The sequence below is a fragment of the Dunckerocampus dactyliophorus genome, chromosome 9 (assembly GCF_027744805.1).
Source record: "Dunckerocampus dactyliophorus isolate RoL2022-P2 chromosome 9, RoL_Ddac_1.1, whole genome shotgun sequence".
NCBI classification, from domain to species: Eukaryota; Metazoa; Chordata; class Actinopteri; order Syngnathiformes; family Syngnathidae; genus Dunckerocampus; species Dunckerocampus dactyliophorus.
In genome coordinates, this window is record NC_072827.1 from 20,308,969 (window position 1) to 20,336,075 (window position 27,107).

General features: G+C 42.5%; 1 protein-coding gene and 1 long non-coding RNA gene across 19 annotated transcripts in view; both read left to right on the forward strand.

The window, feature by feature from the left end:
- The first annotated feature begins 328 nt into the window (after window positions 1–328).
- On the forward strand, window positions 329–15,307 carry LOC129188187 (uncharacterized). Of its 2 annotated transcripts, XR_008572544.1 has the most exons (5): window positions 329–422; window positions 9,485–9,664; window positions 10,718–11,109; window positions 13,746–13,886; window positions 13,973–15,307. It is a non-coding gene; the product is annotated as an uncharacterized LOC129188187 (long non-coding RNA). The 2 variants fall into 2 exon arrangements; XR_008572543.1 differs by having other exon boundaries at window positions 9,485–11,109.
- A 5,247-nt stretch (window positions 15,308–20,554) lies between these two features.
- caska (calcium/calmodulin-dependent serine protein kinase a) overlaps window positions 20,555–27,107 on the forward strand; it is a 106,162-nt gene continuing 99,609 nt past the window's right edge. For 3 of the 17 annotated variants that reach the window (XM_054786146.1, XM_054786147.1, XM_054786157.1), the window contains exon 1: window positions 20,556–21,365. In XM_054786146.1, the coding sequence (XP_054642121.1) occupies window positions 21,307–21,365 (59 nt within the window). In that variant the 5' untranslated portion in view covers window positions 20,556–21,306. Of the gene's footprint in view, window positions 21,366–27,107 lie in introns of all 17 variants that reach the window. The other 14 variants (XM_054786151.1, XM_054786152.1, XM_054786153.1 and 11 more) reach the window with 6 other exon arrangements.

Genomic DNA, 27,107 nt, shown 5'->3' on the forward strand with positions numbered 1-27,107 from the left:
CCCTCGGTGAAGATTTACATTTGACCACTAGAGGGCAGTTGACGACCACTAACACAATGGAGTGCATTCGACAACCAATTGCATCCGTCCATCCGTTTTCTACGCCGCTTGTCCTCACCAGGATCGCGGGGGTATGCTGGAGCCCATTATCCAAATCTTATATACTCAATAATATATGTAATCTTCACACCCCTTAGAACAATCTTTTTGATAGTAATAATATTTGTATTATTATTTCCAATTTATTTTTTATTATTATAATACAACTAAGTCAAATAACTGCAACTGTATAACATGCACCCAATACAACTTCCATTCCCAGAATGCACCTGTCCAATAGCGGAAGCGCTGTCGCCCAAGCTCATTATTTAGCGGTTATGTTCGTGATAGTGTCGTATGAATCAAGTGACGGCAACTCACAGGTGAGTTTTTGGCACATATGCACATTCTGTCCCATAAGTGTTCTCTAAACTGTCTGTCCAAAATTCTCGAAGTTACGAGCTAATATTTAGCCTCATGGGTTTTTCGTCTCCTAGCTAGCATAGCATAGGAAGTGAAGGAGATTTTCGGTCGCGCGTGACGACGGTTTGTTTTGTTTGTTTTAAATGTTGACAGAAAGTGTGTTTGAACTCCTAATTGTACCACTTTTGGGTGACGTCTCAACGGATTTATGTATTACCAAAAATAATGTCAAGATATGTGTAAAATGATAGAATACTGTACGAAACATGCATGATATCAAATGTTTATTACTTGTATGTTTTTTCTGTGTCTGTGGATATGTTTAGCAGCGTCATTATTTGTCATTTTTATGAATTTATTTCAATTTGAATCTTGTATGAGCTACACATAAATGTCATTGAAATGCGCCCAGATGTTACCGTGTTTTCTGCAGTCACACATTTTGTCACATTTCCACCATCAAATAAAGAGTTTGGCTTCTCAAAACAAGATGTGTTCAAAAGATTAATACATTTGCATCACAACAATGCCTTCTCAAAAAAATCTAACCTCACAAAACGCTCGGCGTTATATTTGTCTCCCGCCGTATCACTGTGCGCTGTCGCCGTGCGTTCATGACTTTCGCTTTTGAACGCATGTTGTTTTGAGAAGCCAAACTCTTTACTTAATTGTCCCCGGCAACTAAGCGTCATAGAAATCTGACCAGACCTGGACTTCGGAGACCAAGTGGGGGGTAAGTCGCTGCTAATGGACTACAATGCTGATGGGGATGTCATACAACTTTATGTCAAAAAATCCCAACTATCTTTAAATGCAGGAAATTGTACTTCCGCAGCTAGTTAGTGATAAGAATATCCACATCTTTTCTTTCTTTTTTTCTGTTTATTTAGACCACACATACTGTACACGATGTGTACTGATGTGTATGCGTTAGTTATGCTAAAAAAAGTAACGTAATTAATGAAATAAATTAGTTACCGCGGTTAACACGCTATTTTTGACAGCCCCTGTTTCAAAGTTTCATTGAGCACTTCGAACTTCGCTATAGTATGCCCAGCTGCCACTACATTGAGGATGAAACTAGGGGTGGAGGAAGTGATTAATTCTTAGATGCATCGCGATGTGGACATTGACGATTATTAATCGATTCATAAATGTCAAAAATCGAAAGCGACAAACAACTGCGATTGGCAAACAGTCATCGCCAACACGTAGTAAACCCTGCATACGGGTGGCGACGAGCGGCTGTGACCAGTTACACTGGTGAGTGACGCGATCACATCCAGAGCGAATTGTACGAGTCTCCCACGGTTTTGATTGGCTGTGAGATGTGGAGGGAATTTGGGGGTGTCAAAGTAGCTCAGAGGAGGAAAAGCGGCCGGTGTTGATCGAGTACTGTTGCTAGTACCGGATCTCGCTAGTATTGAAAATAAACGTATATAATGTCTGTTTAAATCCATGTAAACTTACCCAATATGTTTAATCTGGCGCCAATGAGTTCCCATGCCGCTGCTTTTTTCTTTTTATCTCTATATTCTTTTTTTTTTTTTTTTTTTTTTAGAAATGTCAAATAGCTCAGAGAAATCAATCTGTTTCATGTTTATTTTAATTGTGGATCATTACAGATATGCTTTGTTTTAGTAGTATGCAGAGATTAAAAATAAATCATACATAGAATAAAATTATGCTTGAAAAAATTGACAGACTATTGATCACAAAAAAAGATGCATCGAGATGCATCGATAATCGCGTTATCATTGCGTCCCAGGCCTTTGAATCGTAATGGCATCGAATCGTGAGGTGGCCAGAGATTCCCACCTCTAGATGAAACTATACCCCACATGCATAAAGAAGTAAATGGGTGAGTTTTTCTTACATCTACTGTTGCTGACTATTGTTCTCTATTTCAGTAATATCACTCGATCAAGCCTTTTCTAACAATCAACACAACGAAATAAGTCATAAAAGTGTGTATGATTCGTGCTTTTCTGAGGTTCCACGCTACAAAATAAATAATACAAGTATGTATGGTTTGTGTTGATATCGGATATCGGTCGATATTCAAGGCTGCAATATCGGTATCGTATCAGAAGTGAAAAAGTTGTATCGGGTTACTATTGTAATTGGTGTTAAGATGCGTTGTACGAGGCTTTGCTGCTTTGACATATGGCACCCTAATTGTGCACATCACTACCATTTTAGCAGAGATGACTGGCTTGTCCAATCCCAGATTGGCACAGCACACTTAGTCAGCACCCCCACTTTCTAATGCACTGTGACATGTCAGGCTTGGTGCTGCTCTTTCATGTACACACATACACACACACACACATACACATTACCTTTTACACACACACACTGTCCTGTCTTTATTAGGCTGCAGCCCTGCTCCTGGTCTCGCTACACTTTGCTGTGATATGAAATGTGACACTGTCAATTTGCCTCCCAATCCATCACACTGGGAATTGGATTCACAGATGGCAACAACAGTAGGTGAGGTGAGGGGGTGGGGGTTTTGAAAAATCACCAACAACCAACCACAACTGCCCCACCCAGGTTGCCTCAGCAGTCAGTGTCTCTTATCCATCCCAAGACTTGGAATGTTGCTAAACTGTGGCAAATGTTCCATAAATAATCAATATAATAGATTTTGTAAGTGTGTCTCCGATATTTCCTGAGGTCAGAGATTACTTATGTTGGACCTGAGTGGACCTAAAACATTTTCCTGAGGAAGTCCACCAACCATAAATAAATATTGGCACATGACCTCATTCCACGGGCGAGCGGTTAGCACACAGTCACACAGGCCACACAGTCAGGAGATCGGGAAGATCTGGGTTTGAATGTGCGCTGGGCATCTCTGTGTGGAGTTTGCATGGTCTCCCCGTGCGTGCGTGGGTTTCCTCCCACATTCCAAAAACATGCATGTTAGGTTAATTGGTGACTCTAAATTGTCCATAGGTATGAATGTGAGTGTGAATGGTTGTTTGTCTATATGTGCCCTGTGATTGGCTGGTGACCAGTCCAGGGTGTACCCCGCCTGTCGCCCGAAGTCTGCTGGGATAAGCTCCAGCATGCTCCTGCGACCCTAATTAGCATAAGCGGCATAGAAAATGGATGGATGGATGGATGGATGGACCTCATTCCACCTACAGGAAGTGAAAATAGAAGGAAATCGCACCCATTTTCAGCTGTAACAGCTTTCACTTTTCTCGGAAGACTTTCTACAAGATTTTGGAAGTGTGTTTGTAGTAATTTTTGCGAGGTCGATGATGCTGGACCTGGGAGAGACTTGAGGGTTGAGGCTAAACAGAAAATGAGGGGGCCTAGAACCTATCCCTGAGGAAATATCATATTCATTTTGTTATCGTTTGTTTGTTATGACAGTAATTTATTCATTTTTTGGAAAGTAAAATGTGGTTAAACAATTTGTACTACAAAAGAACAACAAATTAAAACAATTTGATGATATTACTATGAAATATGTATCTTAACAAGTACGTTGCTGCAAAATGTGCAGTGGATCAGATCCAGATTCAAATACACTTGGATTGGCTCTAGATGAACCCAGATTTTTTTTTTTTGTTCTTTAACAAAAAATTGCCAATAAAAAATATAATACATAAAAACAAAGAAGTATTTTTTTTTTCATATTTCAGTAGATCCCCACCTTTGTGATTCGGTATTCGCTACCCCGCATACTCATGGATTTCTTTTCTCTGCTTAAAATTGTAAGTGATTCGTTTTTTAAAATGGTAACCTAAACAGAAAGTGCTTTGATGGCTCTATCCTCAAGGAAAAAGAGTGCTGCAGCTATGAGAGGGCGCTGTCTCACAAGTCAATTCATGCAACATTTTCCAGCAGGAAGATACTCTGTCAAGACGTGATGTTGTGTAATTGCATGTTTTGTAAGTACAGTACTGTGTATTGTACGCCTGTAATTGTTTCTTCATGTGTAAAACTCTATTTCAAATGCTTTTTGTAAGTCATATTATAGAGTTAACAACAGAACAGGGGTCCTCAATTACATTTGTTCAAGGGCTAGAATTTGTCTCAGCAAACACTGTGAGGGCCAGATGGTATTGTTAAAAAAAAAAAGAAATTTTGCCCTGACGGGGATTTGAAGCCACATTCCCTTGTACCAAGAGTCAGCAGTCATACGACATATTGAGAACCGCCGATGTAACGTATCAAAAATTGGCATTTTTAGGGCTTTTCTGTTTCAGAAGGTCCAACTCAAACTGAAACAGACTTTAACCAAATATTTTTTTCCCCACAATAAATGATGTAAATCCAATTAATCCGTTCCAATCTGTCGACTGAAGACGTGATTTGTGACAAAGATGGCGATGACGAACAGCGAGGGAGGCGGAGAAGAGAGATCCACATGGACACCACCTTTGTGCATTGCTATTGATTTCTTCAAGTTATTTCTTGAATGAAATAGTGTTTCTCACCTTCTTTGTCAAAACGCTGGCATTAAAGCTTTCTTTGGCTCCATTGTGGGTTATGTTTCGGTCGTCTTTTAGAAAATAGATGTAATTTAAAAAGGTGAATAGCAATATTTGAAAAATACCAATCTACTTTAATTAATCTAAAATTAATCTTATTTACTGTTGTTGAAACGTTGTGCAACAACGTATCAACAAAAGACAACACATTGTGTCAAACACAAAAGTCGCGTATTAGACTCCACCCAATGTAAGTTGTGTGTGTTGATGAGAGAACAGTCCAATCAGATTGTGACAGGACAGGGGGGTTTTACTTCCATCTTGGCAGCATGTCAACCTCTCTCCTCCCTCTGTCCTCCCCTTCAAATCGCCCTACAGACTTCTCCATCACTGCTGTGTAGTGATAAATAACTCAAGTAAATAGCAAAGCCACCACGACTGCAGCGGTTTGAAGAAGCGCACGAGGGAGGGAGTTGTGAGAGAAAAGCTTTTGGAGTCTTAATCCCCCTGAGTGACGAGGAAGTCAAGCCCTGGAACTCAAAATAGTCTTACCGTTGCCCGCCTAGGTAGGTAAATGCTCCTGTGCAGAGAAGCAGGAAATAGGTGCATGTAGGTAAGATAAACAGCGGCTCCTGTCATGTTGTCACGCTGGGTTAAAATGTGTCCCATTTAAGATGCCAAGTTATCTTTATGTCTGTGATGTTGCTCTTTGTCAACCAATCAGCAGGCAGACTGCATTCTGACAGCCCTCACGGATGGCGGCCCCGGTGTCATCTCCCGCCATTCACATGCTCCAGAGCGAAGTGGAGTGCATGGCTTTTAGTGAGACTGGAGGAGGACCTCACCTCTACCTCAGTGTGTGTGCGTGTGTGGGTGGGGGGCGGGGGGGGGGAGACGACAGTCATAATTTGAAGCGACAAAGTCGGTTATTACTCATTTGATTTGTAATTTCAGCCTGGAGGAACTGAGTCAGGGAACGGCAGAGAAAAATGGAAGGAACATTCCAGAGTCCTTCATTGCAAACATTAGTGTTTCAATGAAAAAACTAATTTCTTGTCTTCTGTGAACTGCATACTGCATATTTGTGGCAGTTGTGCTCCCAATGCTTTGGAAGACATGCTAGCATATATACTGTATGTGGCAGGTCCTTGGAAAGACTGGGCCAAGCCTGAAATTAACTTGTATGTACTCTTTAATCCCAACCAAACATATAATGTGTTATCCATCCATGCATCCACCTGTCTATCTATCCGTCTTCTACCACTTATGAGGTCGGGTCGCGGGGGCAGCAGCCTAAGACGAGAAGCCCAAGCTTCCCTCTTCCCGCCTGCTTTGTCCAGCTCCTAACCCTATCCTAGCTCCTATCCTAACCAGATGCCTGAGCCACCTCATCTGGCTGCTTTCAGTGCGGAGGGGCAGCGGTTCTACTGTGTGTTTCTCCAAGATAACAGTTCTCCTTACTCTGTCACTAAGGGAGAGACCGACGGTCGGTCGCTTGTACCCGTGGTCTTGGCCTTTTGGACACCAACCAAGGCTCATGACCATAGGTAAAGCTAGGAACATAGATCAGCCTTTCGGCTCAGTTCCCTCTTCACCACAATGGCGTGCGGTGTTAATAAATAAAAAAAAAAAAACTGAGATTGTAAATCTTACTCAAACATTGGCAAGATTGTTATCTGGTCTTCTCATATCCCTGGACTGATTATTGGTCTTTATAGATGGTAATAATTCTACTCTACAGTGATAATAAACACGTATAGAAAACAAATAGACAATAGTAGTAGCTTGCTAAATAAAACAAAAGGAAGGAAACAAAAATGCAGATAAATATTTTCCATCCACATACCTTGCTACATTTGTAACAGTAAAATGCATGAACAACACGGGCAACAATTGACCAGCTACAATTACGGTACATTTCAGTGTGTGTGCTTGAGCTCATATTAGAGACAGATAAACAAATGCTCTTTGCAGTGTGTTGCGTGCATGCCGAGACTCGTGGAAAGCAACACATCACATAAATATCCCCTCTCAAGAGACACTGTTTTTAATTCCCCAGTCAACATACACATATTTGCAACGCATGCAGAACTTCAACACCACTTATGCTGCACCCGCTGCACCGCTGTTCAGCGCATCCCTCAACATGGCAAAGATCAAATACTCAATACGTGATCTTTCCTGTACAAACACGGTCACTGTCATTGTCAGTGTGAGCAGTACAATTGGGTTGTTTTCAAATGCAACACAGACATCTTTCATCTGTGGAAATAATTCCGCTATCTATATGATGCTACTGCAGTGTGAACGTTCAGGTCAATAGGCGTTTTTTGCCATGCGAGATTTGGAGAAAGGAGATTTGGAGGCTCTTGCAGTGTCACATCATCCTGAAAGGGTGGAGGCGTGCGTGAGCTGGACGGTGCTTGTCATTTCTTTGCACGGAGGAAAAGTTTTTTGGTTTTTTTTTACTTTATTGATGTACACAAAATGCAGTGTCAGCTAGGGCTAGATTTACAAAGAAGTCAAAGCAAAGCATAAAATCTGAATGAATACATGCATTTGACTGCCAAGAAGGAGGATTATATACCCAAACTCAACAGGAGGTGGTCAGACCTTTACAACAAAAGTGTCAGAACTTTTCCTGAAGAAGGAGGGTGCTTGTACTCCAAATACAGATAAAAAGTAACAAAAATGTTTTTCAGTTCATAAATAAATAAATGGGGCTAAGATATAACTGAAAACAATCTGACAACATTTTTTTTAACCAAAGTGAATTAGTCGCTTGTTTTTTTTTGGTTATCTTCTTAATGAGCAACCTGTATTAACTTTAAAAAAAAAAAAAGAAAAACTAACTCTAAAGGAGCCAGCGCCTCACTAGCCAAGAACCTCGCTGCATATCACAGTTGACATACTGTAAGTATTAACAGCACCATGAAGGGGTCCTGCAATCTTAGAAAAGCCCTCAACACATCTCCTGTAGTAGCTTCAAAAGCCCAGAAAGACCTGAGCTCCTTTACAGTGGTAGGGATGGGCCACTGCTTCACTGCACTTATTTGGTCTGGATCTGCATTATGCCTTGGGCGGAGACTTGGTGACCCAGAAACTTGATCTCAGTTTGGAGAAAATGACATTTTTCAGTTTTCACTTTATGCCCATGTATCCCTCAGGACTGTGGTCAGCCTTGCTAGGTGATAATGGAATGTTGCAAGTCATCAGTACAATCAGGAAAGCCAAGTCGCTCATGGTAGCATGCTTGATTAGCTGAAAAGTGGCAGGAACATTGCACATTCTCAGGTACTCTTACAGACTGTGTGGTCAACGCAGTTTTGTTTGTGTCTTTTTCGTTTACTGCCACCTGGTGGTATCCACTCGCAAGGTCTTTGCAGAAAGAACTTTGCGCCACTCAGAGCATCTAGACTTTCATCAATGTGGGGGAGTGGAACTGCATCCCGCCTGGTTTTCTAGTTAAGTGTCTGGACTCAAGTGTGCACATGGTGCATTACTTTACTTACATAAGCTCCATGTCCCCGTCTTTAGGAGATAAGAGCAGAGCTGTGACTGGTCGACCTTTTTCACTACATCACTTCTGGTTTTTCCCTCCTAGAAAGAGAGGCTCAAATTGAGCGTTTTATCGAATTACGAAAATATGAGCAATTTTATTAATATGATATGAATATGATATAAATATGAGTGGCTTCTAGCAACATGTGTAATAAAAGGGACTGAGGTTCCACATGGATGAGTTCCAGCTCCAACAATGATCTGGATGTCGCTTCAGTCACTCTTGTTCACTACTACTACAAAGGGAGAGTTGTGGTTGCTCACTCTCAGGAAAACACTGCTCCTAGAGTTTAGGTAAAGCATTGCAAGTCACATGATCAGCATAATAATGTCTTTATGCTGCTAATTTGCTCCCTTAGCGTGGCAGACATCAAACACTCAAAACACAATCTTCATTGTACAAACATTGTCAAACTAAATCGTCCATCCATCCATTTTCTATGCCGCTTATCCTAATTAGGGTCGCGGGGTATGCTGGAGCCTATCCCAGCTGACTTTGGCCGAGAGGCGGGGTACACCCTGGACCGGTCGCCAGCCAATCGCAGAGCACATATAGACAAACAACCATTCACACTCACATTTATACCTATGGACAATTTAGAGTCACCAATTAACCTAACATGCATGTTTTTGGAATGTGGGAGGAAACCGCAGTACCCGGAGAAAACCCACACACACACGGGGAGAACATGCAAACGCCACACAGAAATGGCCAAACGGAGATTCGTATTCCAGGATGTTGATGGCTGTGCATTTATGAACCCTAAACTTAGACAGGCTGACAGAAAAAAAAAATACATTTTTTAATAGGATTTTTTGCAGTGATCTAATTAAAATGAAGACGCCTACTGTAGTGGAGTACATTAGCATATTTTATTCATCAACCAATAGAGTGAGACACACTTTCTTGTTCCATTTGACTGTATTGTTTGCTAGAAATGACCAGCTACTCATTAGTGAGCTAAATGTTTTTATTTTCCATGTTAACTCACAGCGCTGCCTGTTTGCAGATGAAATAAACTCGGACCCCGCTCCCTTGGGGACTGCCGGAAACACCCCCAAGTGCCCAGGTCAGTCCAAGGGAAGCACCACAAACTGGCGTGAGCCCCGGCATCAACCGGCTCCAACTAGACCCCCCGGGAAGGGCAGGCGAGCCAGACAAAAACGCCCCACAAGCCAGGCCACCACGAGTGAGCCACCGCATCTGCATCTGTCTGTGTGCATTGGTTTTCTAGTGAAATGAACAGAGAGAGTGGGCCCTCATCTCATTTAGCCTCTTTGTGGAGGCGGGGCTACTAGGGTTTAGCAGTGAGCTTTGTGAGGCAGCATACGCTAACATGAAGAAGGCACGGAAGCAATGGGTTTTGAGGGGAATGCCACAAACATTTCAGTTTTAAACAGAATGAACACGGTGACCGCATGAACACCGACGACCGACACGGACAGTTTTCTCAACTGGGAAAAAAAAAATGCCGACGTAGGTGCCTCGGGCAGCAGAGCCTTCGTCCCGACAGTCAACGCTTACTGAGGCATTTGGTCAGCGAATATAACCAAAACAGTGCAAAATGGTGCACTCTCATAAACAGTGTCGCTGTCTACATTGCAAAAACATACATACAGGCAACTTCTGTGTCACGCTGTCTCGCACAGGTACACCGTATACTATACATGATTACCATCTAGTGGTTCAAATGTGCAGTACACCTCTCATGACAATTAACGGAAAAATGGTCAGAAAAAATTGTATCGATAAAATCGATTATCGACGATAATTTGCAGCACAACTATCGACCAGCAAAATTTGTTATGGTGACAGGCCTAGAGCTACCTTTGCTGAACACGCAAGTCCGGCTTTCAACTCGACACAGCTCGCTAACCCACTAAACCCGCTTCACCGTTTGCCCCCTAAGTGTTCCAGTTGAATGTAAACAAAAAACATCACCACCACAAGAAGATAGTATTTGTTTTGCTTGTATACACAAAGTTCGTGGGGCAAGTACTAAAATGTGTTCAAGGTTGGCAGGTCTGTAGTGTATAATAGATCAAAGAAATGTAGTCACATGTCCAGTTTGAGTGTGCAAACCACACAACATGAAGACGTCCATAGACTGACCAGTGTTTGAAGCAGCTTACAGCAGGAAGGAAGCCTCTGGTCACATCTTCTATGCTCTCTCTGCCCCCCTTTCTCTTTCTTCCCCATCCTTTAACCTCCCCACCACCACCACCCTCACATCTCCCTCAAGGTTTCTCTGTATGCCAACTCACACCTGACATTCAAATATGGCCGATGGAGAGGTGTAGCAACGTGGAGAGAGGAGAGCAGTAAAAGCCAAAGAGAGCCGTCAGCGTAGAGAAGGGTCACGATGAAGGAGAAATGTGTTAATAAAATGACAACAAAGGATGACGACAGCGAGCCGGTGAATATAGGGGATGGAGATAAGGGGAGTTGGGTTTGGGCTTAACACTCCAGTCTAATCTCCCACAGGGACAAAGACGTGTTAACAAGCCTTCCAGATCCATGAAAAGGACGACGCTTGCTCCCAAATACTGTTTATGTGGTGCGCTGTGGACATTGTAGCGTGTTGATGTATTTTGTGTGTACTCACTGATGAAGGAGAAAAGGTATGCAGAAAAGGTAAATTAAGCATTGTGAAGCTAAATGAAGTCTATGCTGCTAAAATGGAATTATTTTTCCTCATAATATTATGAGTTCATTCTCGTAGAATTGTGGCTTTTTTCTCTTAATGGTTAGACTTTATCCTCGTAAAATTACAGCTGTTTTCTCCATTTCTGCTATTTTTGTCCCAACTATTTCAACTTTCTTCTTGCACATTTTCTTCTCGCAATTCTGACTTTAATCCCATAATATTTTCACTTTATTCTTGTAACATTATAACTTTTTCCGCAATCTAATTTCCAAAAAATTATAAACTTTAGTCTTCTTTTTTCTTTAATATCTCCACTTTATGCTACTAAAATGGCTTTATTTTAAAAACAGTGCTAAGTTTTAATATAATTGTGGCGGCCCACCACAAATACATGAATATGGAATATGGAATATGAAAAACTGTTGCGTATGACATAAAGAAACGTGCTTTACTGCTTGTTTTGTGTTGTGGGCAATTGCAATATGGATACTGTAGATATCCTACCCCCAATCCTGACTATCTCACTGCACCCTGCAGTCCATACATTACAGTATATGGTGGTTTTATGTAGAATGTGCACCTGCAGTGAACCTCCATCATTGCATCCATTCAGGCCCGCCTCTTTCCTCTTGGGACTAACCAGAATGCATCAAAGCCCGGTCCAAGTGTGTGTGTGTGTGTGTGTGTGTGTGTGCATGACGGCAGTGAGTCCATTAGACCCTTGGATGCGTGCAGCATATGTGTGTGGTTCCCCCTTCAGAGCCAGGCCAGGAGGGAAGCTTTTCACCCAGGCGGTTAAGAGATAACACACACCGAGATGCTCTTATGGCAGCACACACACCACCAACACCCAAATCCAATCCGTGCCTGCTTTCTCCTCTCTTTTGAAGTTCCAACTTGGAATATTCAGGTGTGGTGAATCTCCTGTGGCCCTCTTGTTTATGTTTGTTTCCCAAGCTCTGGTTGGCCATGTTCCACTGTACATCAGCGCTATCTGATTGGTCACTGTACCAAGTGGCCTCAATGCAAGTGGACTGTAACAGTAAGAAGATGAAAATGAGTTGATGTATCCGCGCCTCTATTCCAATCCTTACCTAAATGTAATGGGTCATAGTAATCGGCGATCTGAGTCAGACTGTACCATCACACGGTAGGTCAGGTGATGTCACAGCTGTAAAGTACAGTATTAAACAGTGTTGCCACAAGATGAGGCATTTCGTGTCCGTAAAGCACATCGGTCCCTGAGACACATTAGGCGACAGGTGACATCATTCGGGGAGCTTGACGAGGGGATACTAGCAAGGGACCTGTTCTTCCCGCGGCCCCGAGGCTTAGATCATGGCGGATGAAGGTTGATGAGCAAAGCGATGAGCTCATCTTAAGCAGCTCCCTCTCCAGAGTGCAGCGCTCTCTGACGAGAGTGCCGCTTAAGACGGCTGAGCTTCTGCCGGATTAAAATATTCCATCTCGAGCCGGGCGGCTGTCAGCTTTATAGAAATGTCAGCGAGAATCCTCCCTCGTCTTTATCACGGTGTGCTCTTCCTTATATGCTCTTAAACAAATATATGCATGCAGTGGAACCTCAGTTAGCATGTTTTTTTGCGGTTAAGGTCTCAAATGTATGCCCAAATTTTGCTTCGGTTTGCATACATTCTACAGTTTGCGTACAGTCATTTCCATCATCGGTGTCTCTTATGGCCTGACTATCCCTGTCCGACCTGGGACAGTACGTAGCAACAAGCAACATCAAAGAATCAGAGCATTTCTTGTTGATGTATGAAATTTAAAGTAAAAGAGACAACAAAAGAGAGAAGAATAAATGACTTACTAGTACACGCTCTGGACTGTGCTGGTGTAGTGTGTTGTCATTGTTTAATGGGTATTCTACTTCCTGTGTTTGATTTTCCATCTGTTTTGTGTGCTCACCTGTCTCCTTTTGTTGCCTTCATCCTGTTTCCTCTGCATCATGATGTTCCTGACACGTTTTCCCCACAACCTCTTTGGATTGTGCACTCATCAGGCCACAACATTAGGTACACCTTTGTACACCAAATCCTTCCTTTACCAAGATGGTATTTGGCTGTGGTTTGCAGTGGACTGCATCACTCTGCAGTGCTGTTTCTGGTGTTATGCGTACCGTATTTAGCTACATTGCATCGTGTAGGTGTACATAATGTTGAGGTCACTGAGTTGTGGCCTTTTTTTGCACCATTTCAAGGTTGTGGTTTGACACTATTAGGAGAGCTGCATTTATCTGGAAGCTGTCAATGTGTGAAACTAGCGCTGTTGCTACAAATAACATTGGATTCCTGATATACTTGCTTTTTGCAGGCGCACCTTTTGTAGACTCCATTCCAAAGCACTTTGGAGCATCTTTAAAGTAGGTGGAAGTAAAGACAAAATAAAGACAGGTGAAATTGTGCACAAGTGTGTCAGAAATGTTCCAGGACTGGTGTCACAAAACATACTGTACATTTCAAATCCCAACTTTCCAAACAAGTTTTCCCCGTCGATGTAATCCCCCTGGCGTCTAACGCGCTTTCCCAGCCTTCTCTGCCTTCATTCACTCCTGGAAGAGTTCTTCCGCCGTCACAGCCATCTTGATGTTGTCTATGTCTTAAAGACCGGCCCCCTTGATGACCCCTGAGCTTGAGGAAGACCAAAACATCACACTGAGCCAGGTGGGGTGAGGAGTGAGGTTGCTCCAGCATGGCAACGTTCTCCTCAGCCAGGAACTGTCGGATGCTCAGGGCATTGTGAGCAGGTGTGTTATCACTCTCGCACTGAACAAAGCAAATGCCGCAGGATCTCTTTGTAGACGTGCCGGTTGATTATCTGGCCCTGTGGCAGGAACTCGCAGTGGACGATGCTGCTCACATGGAAGAATGCGATCAACATTCCAGAATGCTGCAGCTGAATGAATAAAATATGCTTGCTGGCCGCAGCATTAGGTACACCTCTACAATGAGATGCAACACAAGAGACGTATCAGACAACAGCTAGGAAGGCCAAAAAAATCCTAATTGGGATCAAATGTACTCCATGCTCACTATAAATGTTGTCATTAAAGGCCCCGAATATGCAAAAGTGACTTTTGAATGATGTTTGGACTTTGGATTGCACTATTTAAAGTAAATCATGAATCATGGCAAGCTATACCAACCTCTGTTCATCCTGATTTTGTATTGCATCTTTAGCACATTGTTTGGACTCATTGATAACTTATTCTTAAGTATGTCAGCATTATTAATAATTTATACCTGATTCCCTTACAAAAAACAACGGGAGTCTAGGAAACTTCACCTGCACTGTCCAGTGTCCAGGTATTTATTTCACAGTCACACTGGTTGGACTTTTGGCTAAAAAGTTCCAAAATCGTTCTTGAATCGTATCGGCAACCACGAATCGTGATACAAATCAAATCGTGATTAAAAGGAATCGTTACACCCCTGGTTTCAACACGTCAAAGCTTAACAGCAGAGGTGGGAGTCTCAAGCCAAGTCTCAAGTAAAGATGTGCAAGTCCAAGTCATGTCTCAAGTCAAGTCCCAAGTCATAGGCTTGAAATGTTCCTACAAGTCATAAGCACTGTTTTGTGTTTACCAAAATAAAATGCAATTTTCACAATGTAACAATCTTTTACATTTGACAAACACAGTGAATGCATTTTGGATTGTTTTGTTAGTTAAATAAAATAAGACCAACGTGACAAGACTGAAAAAGAGTGCTGACACAGCATTCTGCATTTACAGTAGTTTACAAATATAATCCATACACTTGTTGTCTGTACTTAAACCTGATTAGCACGCTTTAGATCGTGCATCTGTACCTAATGAAATGTCTGGGGGGGGGGGGAATCCATCTTTTTTTGGTCCACAAATTAGATTTAGTCAAATTGTTTGCCGATTGTGTTTAATGACCACAAAACACAGCAGCACGCCCTTAATGTGAGTGATACCTCCGCAAATGTCAACACGCAATATTCCATCTTGCACTGACCCCAAACTCTGTCTCCAGCGGCGTGTGAGTCAATGCTGTTGTGCGTAGTTAAAGACTAATTGTGTTCTGTGTCGCCCTCTGAGAGGAGACAAGAGGGGGAGGTAAACGAAAACACCGAAAGTGATCATTATGAGTGACTGCTGGCTCTTCTGGTGCTGCTAACAAAGCACAAATCCATGTCTGTTAGCATGGGCTTGATCAATGGATTTAGCATAGCGCAGCATAGATGAATAATTTGGTTGGTGCTGTGGCTGACACACACACACACACGCGCGCACACACACACACACACACACACACACACACTTTAACACACTCATCTTTCTGGCAGCCTGTCTAGGCTTGCGTGCTTATCAGAGACACGATGAGCAGTGGGCTATGAGATGAATGCTAAATGGTGTGTTTTGCTTCTTGCATGCTTTTTTTGACACCATATTTAGGCTTTTTTTTTTTACTGCACGGTACCTTCTTGAGGACAGCCATTCCGTCTTTATCGCTGTTAGTTGGTTCCAGACCCAACCGTGATAAGTGAATTTCCGCAAAGTCCGTAATTTCCATAACTATGGTGTGTTCAAGGACCGCTGAACAAAGTGTGGAATCTCAACGCCTGCGGAAAAAAAAACATTGTGAGTGAAGCGTAAAGACATAAACAAGTACAAATTGGGGGCTTTTTAAGAGTGGTACACGTATACTGCGCACTTAACCTGTGTTGCCACCTGTTTGTAAAATGTTAACTGACTTAGATGCGTTTTGTCTGGAAAAAAACACCCTATTTCCAGGGGGGGAAAATGCGGACCAAAAATCTGCACATGTGCGGGGTGGTCCAATCTGACCCTCTGATTAATTTCCATTTATTTTTTAAAAATTAAGCGGAAAATGATTGTTATTACAGCCGTCCACCAACTGGGGGCGCTCATAACTGTTACTGCTGAGTGAGAGACATTCTGGTGTCCTCCGGCTTGTCTCAACGTCAGGTCTGGGGTGTCAAGACGAGTGTGAAAAGAAGAAATGTTGAACATTGTGTGTTTCAGCCTACAAGAGAAGCAGAGTACACGAATCCCGCCTTTAATTGGTTCCCAATGTGATCGTGATAAGTCAATTTCTGGGAAGTAGGATTCATAGTTGGCGCATAGAACACCTGTTTACGGCCTCCTAAATGAGTTTTTTAAAACTTTATTAGAGCCCTCCAGACATGAAATAACCCCCCTATAGTCACCTTTACATTCATATGAACCAGTATAATAAACATAATAAGAGTAAATAAGCCATTTAAGACGCCAATAAAACTTGGCTCGTGTGTGTTGCAGTAAATGTGTTCCGGAGGTGTGGAGGTCAGGAAGTGACGTAGGGCTTCAGAGCTGAGTTTTAGCTTGGCATGGATTATGGCCGCAACAGTAGCCTGTGTTGTTATTATGATTGTTATTATTACAGTTATTGTGTTATTGTTATTGTGCCTGTTGTGAGATCATCCAAACCTGCAATAAAATTTGTTGTTTTTGGCGATCAAGTCTGGTGCCTGTCTCGCCAAACATTTAAGTAACCTTACTGACCCCTTGAGGCCAGTGTACAATACTACATTCACAAATTGGATGAGTCTTCCTAATGCCTTGTTTTTATGCCATTTTTATACTTGAAAATGCTTAATTTAGTCAAAAAAAATGCATCAAATGTGCGTAAATATGTACTTTTTTAACGAATAGAATTATTATTCAGCCACGAACCAGCAGGATTTGTTAATTAATATATTTTTGAAAAAAAACGTGATAGAGTGAAGCTGCAAAATTTGAACGGCAATGGGGCGAGGGACAACTGTGTTGACGTCTCTCTACCTGCAAAACAAGGTACCACCAGGTTCCAGTACCTGGTCAGGTGCCTTTTCAGGTGTGGTGGTTCGCTCATCGGTCAAGCAGATTTGTCATTGTAACATTTGAGGATATGCGAAAGGACAAAAATGAACACTAACGTTAGCTAACCCTTTTGCTGCTTCCCTAAGTCTCCTGTTGGATCAAATTTGACAACAAATGCTAACATTAGCTTACGTTTTGCCTCAGCTCTGGATGCTGCCGTATTGCTCCACAGCCACCACTCTATGTTGCTGCGTTGCTATGTTTTCTTGCTGCTCTTAGTCTCCTGTTGGATCAAATTTGAGGATAAATGCTAACATTAACTTACCATGCAGTTGTGCCTTAGACATGGACGCTGCAGTATTATACTCCACAGTCTCCACTTTGCTGCAACATATGGTTCTCTCACTGACCTCAGTCTCCTCCTGGATGAAATTCCCTTTGCTGTGCCGAATAAGTAAAATGCAGCAGACCTTCATTATCATTATCAACCAGTGCTCGTTGGCGTCTTGTTCCAACTGATGCTCTGTCAACCAGAAAATAGCCTGCTAGCTACCAAAAGGGACAACAAGTTGTCCCTTTTGTTAAGGAAATCAGTTTTCTTGTTTTGTCATTTGAGTCTCGTCGTCTGACATCATTCTGTGTGATCAAGAATGCTAATGAACAAACAAACAAAAAGAGGCACCGCGATTTTTCCTTTGAGCTCAGTAGCACGAAGAATTGAGAATGTGGCTGAACTGCGGCATCAGGTGGAAGGACTGCAGGGTGAAGAACACCAGGTCTCCTGACTTGCAACAAAAAGGATGATGCACTCCACACGCAATACTTATCATAAAGCCTCTCGGGGGAGTGTCACAGTTTACTCTCCTGATGAAAAATGGAGCAGCCTTCGCTTTAAACTCCCCTGCGGGCAGAGCGTCGTACTCCGAAACAAAAAAAACGTCTGGCAGAAGATATCATTAAACAACACAATGACGAGATGCGCCTCTCTCTGATCTGCACCGATTAGCTTGTTGAGGCGGGAAAGAGCAAGTCGCTTATCTGATGTAGCTCCCTGGTGCTGCTGTGCGGGAAAAAAAAAACAGTAGGCTAGACGTACGCGTGCGATGTTTTAAAATGTGCTCAAGAGTTCAGCCTATGAACTTTAGAGCTCAGAAGAAGAGGCGCACTCGCACTCAATAAATGCACTGAAATGATCCAATGTGTAGGTACCCGCCACTGATGAATGATAATGTAAGATGCCCCATGAACAGACGGATTTGGATTCACTGTATGGCCTTTAGCCTGGTCAGGCTAGCTCCAGAGGCTAGCAGGCATTTCGCCAAGCCGCGTCTACGTAATCCACACTGTTTGCAATTCCAAGAACGATATGCGGTCATATATTAACTTGTGTTCACCTCGTTGCAAGTTTTGAGGCCAGATTGACTACTGAAGCTTGCGCTTCCACAGCCAAACTATGTTTTGCGTCCCATAGCACATAACTATGGCGCATTCACGGACCGCCGAACAAACTGGGAAAAACGCTTGAGGAAAAAACATTAGGAGGAGCATAAAGACATGAACATGAACAAGAATTGTGAGCCTTCTTACAGTAGTACATGTATGTTGTACATTTGACCTGTATTGTCATATTCATGAATTGCTACAGACTTGTGGTAAATGAATTGTTTTCTGTGGGGAAAAAAGGCCAATATACTGTATTAGCCATTTTGCAAGTGAAGTAAAAATGTGGAGTTATATCAGAGCCTTACATTGACATTATTTATAAAGTAACCATTATTGTGAAGGGAGAATTCCAGCCTCCCGGTCCTTAGCTTTCTAAAAACGTGGCCCCGAGAACAATTCACTTGACTAGCCTTGTGCTGTATGTAAAGTTTGGTTGGTATGTCTGAGAGGACGCACACACACACACACACACACACACACGCACACACAGAGCAGATTGGCCCACCGGCTGAGTCTAGAATGGTGTGTTGGTTTGAGATAAGATGTTCTCTGATGTCCTGATTTCTCTGATTCCAAAGCCAAATGGGCTTCTACTCGGGGGCGCCTCGAAGGAGGACTAGTAAGGCAACCCCCCGCATAAAAACGGCATAAAACTGGCATTTTGAACCTACCTCGTAACAACCCCATCCACACTAAATCAACAGCAGCTCCGAACATCCTAAATAAAACATTGCATTACACTGGCATCCATGTTTCAAGGGGGAACAACAATACCCACTGTAGCTGCTGTGGGGCTTGTTTAATTACACCACAGTCCTTTTTGTTGAAATCCCCATAAATAAAAAACAAGCTTATCATCTTGGGTTTACTACCTGTTCAATTATTCACAGGGTTTTAATTAGGCAATCATCTGGCATAGTATTGAATGTACTGTATGACTTTATAAAACATGAAGGTAGCTCTGTTAAGAGTCCTGTTCCCCCCCCCTCCCGAAAGAAGGGGGAAAATCGAGTTTGCAAATAAATTTTTTTCCCAGACACTCTTTCTGTCGTGACACGCTCTTGACAGAGAACCAAATACGACGCGGTCCAAAGCCATAACCGGTACTGCTGCTTCTTCAACTGTCAACTCAGCAGCTAATTGTTCGAAGGCTTTGACATATCAAGTCATCAGTTGAAGGTTTGGCCCTCAGCTACACAGTTAGTTGACTGGTTTTATTTTAAGATGTGCAGCGAAGCCTGTCATACATACCGCAAAGATCTTCTAGGTCAGTGATTCCCAACCAAATGTGCTGCGAGAGATTGTCCAGTTCCACTTAATTGGTCCAAAAATGATCATTTTTTCGTCTATCTATGGCAGTGACATATAGTGCTAGGCAGAACCATGAAAAGTTCTTCCACTGGATGGCAGGAGGTAATCATCACTATTAATCTAATAATCAATACTTAATCGTAATACAGTATAATAATTAATCACTATTAATCTAATAATCAATACTTAATCGTAATACAGTATAATAATTAATCACTATTATTCTAATAATGAGTAAGCTAATCATTCTTTTTTACTGTGTGTATACTTTTTGTGACATTTTTGTTCTGTTGTGGACTGCAAATATTTTCACATGTGCCTTGGCTCAATAAACATTGGGAAATGTTGCTCTATATGACAGGAGCTATCTGCTGTTTTTAAGAACCCAGAATTTTTTAAAGGATTCTTTAATATTGTGAGATAGGACCATTTTCGGTATTTGTGCATATAACTACACAAAAAATGGTCAGAGCACTTGTTAAAAAAAAAAACATAGGACATGTTTCCAACAGGTTCTACGAAATAACAAAGACTGATGCAAAAATGTAGGATTATTATTTTGCTGATTTTAGGGAGGTACTGCAAAAAGCGCTAGTGAAAGATCCTGTCTATATGACAGGAGCACACTGTTGATTTTAGGAATCTGCTGGAAAAAACTCTTTGAACTGACCTATGGTGTCATTCATGAACCGCATTTGGCCCGCGGGCCGCCAGTTACACACTTGTCCTGAAGAAACTGCAGCCCTGCAGGCTTCCACTGTGCTGCCACTCCGCCATGTTGGCTCTAAATGTATTAACCCGATTCAAAGAACTCTGGGAATCGTCCCAGAGCCAACATGGAGGACTCAGGGCGCCAGTTTCATAACCGCTGTGTGGGGCGGAGCTTGGCTTTCTGGGTTGCTCGGTGGAGCTGAACGAGGAGGCTTTGGGTCACACGGACGGACGGACGACATTGATGTGGGGAAGAAAACACGAACCCACGGCCGTGGACGAGACGGATCGCTTGTGGATCGTTCGCTGAGAGGGAAGAGGACCCAGAAGGAGCGAGAAGAGGCAACGGCGGAGCAGCACATCTCGGCGAACACGAAAGGTTGTAAATCTGTGGGTTCTCGGGATGTGAAGACCAGCGTATACCTACCTGGATCACGCTTGTAAACTCCACTCTTGTGGACATTTCACCTCCCTGTGGACATAAATCAAAGTGGACGCAATCTTGCTCCGTTTGTAAAGCTGGCAGGAGTGTCGCTTTCTTTTTGACACCGGAGTGTGCCATCGGGAAAGCTGGGAAAGGCGGGGCCGAACTAGTGGTCTCCCACACCGGGATTACCGAGCTCCCCCTCCGCCGCTTCCTACCCAGCGACGACGCGGATTCCTGGGGGGGAGCCGGGGAGTTTTCCACCGACGTTTACCGGGAACTAACCACCGAAGACACCGCCTCCTTTGGGTGTGAGCGGCGTCTGTCAGTCATTGCTGTCAACGGTCACCTGGTCGTGGCCCTTTTTCGTCCCGATTTTGGAGCCTAACCCGATTGGGGGCGCATTTATATTTCGGGATTTTGCACCCCCTCCCCTGTCGGACTAGGACTATGGCGGACGACGACATTCTGTTTGAAGATGTATACGAGCTCTGCGAGGTGATCGGCAAGTAAGTGTTGCATTGCTATCCAATACAGTGCTGTTGTTGCGGATGCATTTTTATTCAATCTATCCCGTGTGCATGCAGCCTTTTAATCGACCTTTGAACCTTTCCCCCATTGAGCTCTGTAATGTTTTTATGACACTCATAACTGCACAACAGTTGTTGCATTCGTCACTTTTATTGCCAGCATGGCTTTAAGTTCTATTACACATGCACCCAATGCTTCAAGTGATCCCAGTTGGTAACTTTCTGCACAGATTAAAGGATACACACATACACCATACTGACTCATGTACACCGCACATGCACACGAACACACACACACACACACATGTGGTCATGGTTAGGGAGTGACGGTTCATGTTCGTCCAGGCCATTTGAAATAATAATATTCATTGCCAAAAGGGCGCAGGTTTTCAGGGTGTGTTTTGTGTGTGAGAATGGCTCACCATGCCTTAACTGTGCAATGCATTTTCAATGAAAATGTTGACATTATTACCTCTGCAGTGATCTCCAGTCAAGGAAAAACGTAGTGAACACAACAAATCAATCAACCTGTGTTTGCAACTAGTAAACCTCAAAGGATGTGTGCCTGAGTCACAAGGGTAGTTCAGGCCCGAATCGGCTCGAGTCAATGTTTCGATGACCCCCGACTGGACAGTAAATCAAGGCTCAACTTGGCTGGACTCGAGGTATGATGATTGGATGGCAGGCTGACTTGTCAGTCGAGATTGTGACAACAGCAACAGTCAAGGTCCTTGACGCTCTATTCATTCGTCATTGGTCTTTACTGTGCAATCTTGCGAGAATTTTGCTTGACGTTGTTTGTCGTCGGTGAAATGGAAATTCAGTGGTTGCAATTGTTACATTATTGAGGTATAGTGATGATAAAATGAATCTTGGATAACGTCTGATCTTTTCTTGATTGATGAGTTAATTCTGGATGTTGGGAGGAAAAATAGGACACACAAACCAGACAGGAATATCATGGTTTTATTCAGTGACTTTGATATTAACTGGAATTGCATCCTGTAAAATGATTTGCTCTGAAAGTCATTATGGATGTGCTGTGTGCACGCAATATGTGCACAATTTCTGCTACACAGATAGTATTGATAAAGTACAGTAACTTTGCAAATCCAATTTTATTTTATGAAATTTTCCAAAATTTGGGCAGGCTCATTGCGTTGACTTTTTATTTCACGCAAATATGTGTCTTTAGTCAAGACAGTGCATCATATGCTGCTGCCACAATACTTGCTTGTCAGTCGAGATTGTCGCTATGGCAACAGCCAGATCCATGATGATTTATTTATTAGTCTCTGGTCGTGATCTCTAACCTTGGAAGAAATGTACTATAAGCGTTGTTGTTATTGAATGTTTTCAATCTGTTTCTTGCACCTACCCTTGCAAGGTGTGGCTCAAAAGATGCGTCATGCTCCGGGATGCTAGTGACGGACTCATTTTTTCAAAGCTTTGATTGATTTTGACCCAAAATGGTCATATATCTGCGGACGAATAATGACACTGTGCTGTCAGAGTAGATAAAAGTCAGGCCGACTGGTTTTAGGTCACATTGCATTGACTTTTTATTTCACAGAAATATTTCTTTAGTCAAGACAGTGCATGATATGCTGCTTGTCTTGCTGAACTTGGAAGGGAAAAAGACCTTGGAACAAATGTGCAGAGATCTGCGGCCAAATAGCGGCACCGGTAGGGCTGAAATTGTATTCAGTATGTTAGAATTCCAAATGTTATCGCACTGTTTTCCAAATGTTATTATCTTATTTCCCACATTTACAGTTGTACTGTGTTTAGTGTCTGATGGTACGGTACACAATCAGAAGTTGTTAGCCAACTACACAAAAAACATAAGACGTCAGATATGTGTTATGGTGGGATGTTATTTATTTTGCTACAACAAAACATTACAAGGAAAATCAAAGATCGAACGAAATTGGAACAATACCGTGGTCAAGATAACTTTGATAAGTGATAATGTGATCATTTTGCTTAAATAATTGAGTCAGTGGATCTACTTGGAATCCAGCATTTGTGATGATTTCAAGTGTCCTTGCGAGTCTTAGAGGGTGTAACGAGGACTGGTTGTAAGCTACCAATCAATCGTTCGACAATCGGATGGTCTGACTTGTGACAACTGGATTTTCCAGGCCTTTTTGTGGAAGAACAACACGTTCTGATCGTGTCCGAATGCGCTAGTGTCACAACAGCATACACTCAAGTTTAATAAATAATGCATATAATTACAAGCCAATACTATCAACTACAGTAGACTCCTGTGATATTGTTAGTATTTCATATGCAATTAACTGTAAATGTTCCCTCGCTGCGCCCGGGATGACTAATCACCAAAAACTGCAAAAACATCTGTTTATGCTGGCGTGTTTATTTTCTGACGGGCCCGTCCTCTGCAGGCGTTTTTTTCACATCCTCACCTTTTTGTTTCGCAAAATAGCTCCAGTACCCGCGCCACACCGGGGGACTTAGCAGTGTTATCACAGCGTTTCACCAAGGAGCCGAGGAATGAAAGATGGAGGGGAGGGGGAAACAGTGGCTGTCGAGAGACTTTTTATTTCTCTGAGGGGCAGAGTGTTTCTGCTTTGAGCGACGCGTGAAGAAGCAAGCGTCATCCAAAGCTTTGGCAGCGCAAACCTGACAGACGTCGTCAGTCAGTGAAAGTCGCTTCGGTCTTTGAGAGTGTCTTGACGGGACGATAAGAGCGGCAGTGCGTGTTTAGGCAAGCCTGAAAATGATGTCTTGCTCTTAAAACACAGGAGCCAAAAGGAATCGTCTCGCCTCCTGCCAGCCATGCTGTCTCCATCATGGGCCAGTAGACTCTCGACTCTCGAATACGAGCCAGTTGTACAAACACACATGCGGGTCTTCTTACTAATTTAAGTGAATTATAGCCTGTAGCCTTCCAATACGAGTCAACCACTCGTTTCCTGTGTTTGCTCTACTTTGCTGTATTTATTCTGTACAGACTTATAGCCAACATGATGACGAACACTGCTTTATTAGTAGGGGTGCAACGATCTGTTTTATTAATGATTCGTATCACAATTTGTGGTTGACGATACGATTTAAGATATAGAAGTATTTTGGTTAATTTAGATCGATACGATCCCAAACGATTCAGTAACTTTTTAGCCCAAAATTCAACCAGTGTAACTGTGAAATAAATTGGTGATGTCGGCAATATGATTATAGTTACTACAGTTGTGTGCATTACAGTTATTGTCGTTCTGTTTACTACCATGGTTAATAATTTCACTACTACTAATATGTATGACTGTTTCAATGCAGTATTATCACTGTGGTTGTTATTACTTTGTCCTCTCCATCATAGTGTTTATGGCCGTCACAGACATTTGCCGATGTAGTCCTGTTTGTTTCTGTTGTTTTGTTATAGTTTTCGCAATTGTTGTTGTTGCTGTTGTTCTTGTCTCTCTCTGTATCGTCCCCCTCTTGCCCCAGCACTCCCCCCTCTCTTTTCTTTTCTCTTTTTCTCTATCCCCTCCTGCTCCGGTCCAGCCCCTCCAAATTTACATAACAACAAAACATCAAACAAAGTCAAATAAATTCTGTATAACAAGGGAAGAGTGCCTCACACTTTTCCCTGGCAGAGAAAATCCGTTGAGCATATAAGGGCGTTTAGATTAACAATACTGTCTGCCCCAATGGCTGGACAGGGCAAAAAAAAGAAGAAGAAACAAAGAACGGTGCTACTACTAGCAAGTAAGGTGGCCTCTGTGTACCTTTTGTCGCTGAGAGGCTCGGGATGGGTCCCCTGTCTTGATGTTTAACAGACACTGAACAGGATACTGTGGTGGGGTGGGTTTATGATAATAACTTTTGATAATGATGAGACCAAACAGGGAGAGCAAACAGATACTTTGCATGTGAAGTGATGGCGTGCAGTAGAGTAAGGAAATGTTGTAATGCAAAAGAAGAATACATCAGAAACACGAGTGTAAATGTGTGACAAAATGAATAAACGGTCAACAAAAATTACGGCTATAATTAAGTAATTACGGCACAAGCAAGTGCTCGCCATTTATTGCTTCCGCGTACGTAAGCATATGTTTTGACCTGGACACGCCACGCTGGATGATGACGTCACTAAGCGTCACTGCTGCTGGATCAGGAAACTATCGTCAAGAGGCATCCAAAACATCCCGACTTTGCATAATGTCTCCATGAATGGCACTTAAAAGGAGTTTCAAATAAATACAGAATAGTGAATGAATAGACCGAAAGAAGAAAAGCGAATCAACTGTATTTCACAGGTCCACCGCAACTCCCGTGACCACCACATACCCGGAAGACGATGACGTCACACAGACTGAATGTCTTTGTCTTTATCGAGTCTTTATTATTAAAAATGCAACAAAACACACATTCATATAAAGCCTGCCTTGCTTAAATCCAATACTTTGTTTCCTAGTATCGATTCAGTCGATTTGATTACCTTTTTAAACAATTTTAGATCGATATATGCCGTCAGAAATGGAAACTTGCTAAACAAGATCGATGTTGTTGGATCGGAGGAATATAAATCGATGCATTGATGTAGTGAATGAATCGTTACACCCCTATTTATTAGTCCTGCGTTGGTATATCCATCATATTTTACTTTGGGATGGGGATTTGGCCACACAATTAACACAGAATTAAAAATCAATCAATGTTTTGTTACTCTCTGAATGTTCTGAACTCCTGTTTCAATGTTAATCAGCCTTTGCTGATTGCAGCAAAGCAGTGCACTTCATTTTGCCTGGTCCCTCCATCCATCCATCTATTTTCTATGCCGCTTAATCTCATTAGGGTCGTGGCGGTATGCTGGAGCCTATCCCGGCTGACTTTGGGCGAGAGGCGGGGTACTCATTTTGCCACAACTCATTCAAAATGTGATTAATCGACAGTTAATTCCACCCAATCTTTCGGCCTTTCGACCGTTGTCTTCTTTGTTAGTGCATAAATAGCCGATCATGATTTGCAAGATTTACGGAAATCAACCTTTTGTGTGATACACGAGGTTTGTGCAACTTTGGCTGACGAATTGTACAACTTCAGGGGCATTTGACTTCAATTTAGAAGCCAGGAGAAGCAAACCAAAGGTAATGATGGGGGGAGGTAAATAGAGTTGTAAAGATTAAAGTAGACAAGAATGAGGACAGTCAGTGTGAGATGGACGACGTGTGATGGTCCTGTTTGCCAAGGAAGGAGGTGGTCCATTAGCTGGACTCCCACGTTATGACATTCTGTGCCTCGGGGGGCCACATTCTCTTCCTCTCCGATACTTGGCAACAACGTGGTCATTCCTGTCAGCAAAAAAATAATTCCCCGCTTTTTTTTTTTTTTTTTTTTTTTGGCTATAGCAGCCACGATGCATTAAAGTGATTACGAAACAAACATCTGTCTGCACGTGCTGTTAATAGAGCCAAGATAGCCATCTGAATGGACACGCTGAAGATTTAACAGTTGGTGCTGTCTTATAACTTACTATATTGCTGGGGGGATGATTTACTATGGTGGGAGGGAGAGAAATTCCCCATCATTTGCATACCTTACGGCGTAGGAGGATTCTTGGAGGTGGAGGCTGCGTGGAACCTGAAAGTGAAATATATTACCAAGTATATTATTAAGTATACACACACACACACACACACACACACATATGTATACATACTGTTAAATAAACATACATATTATATATATGTGTGT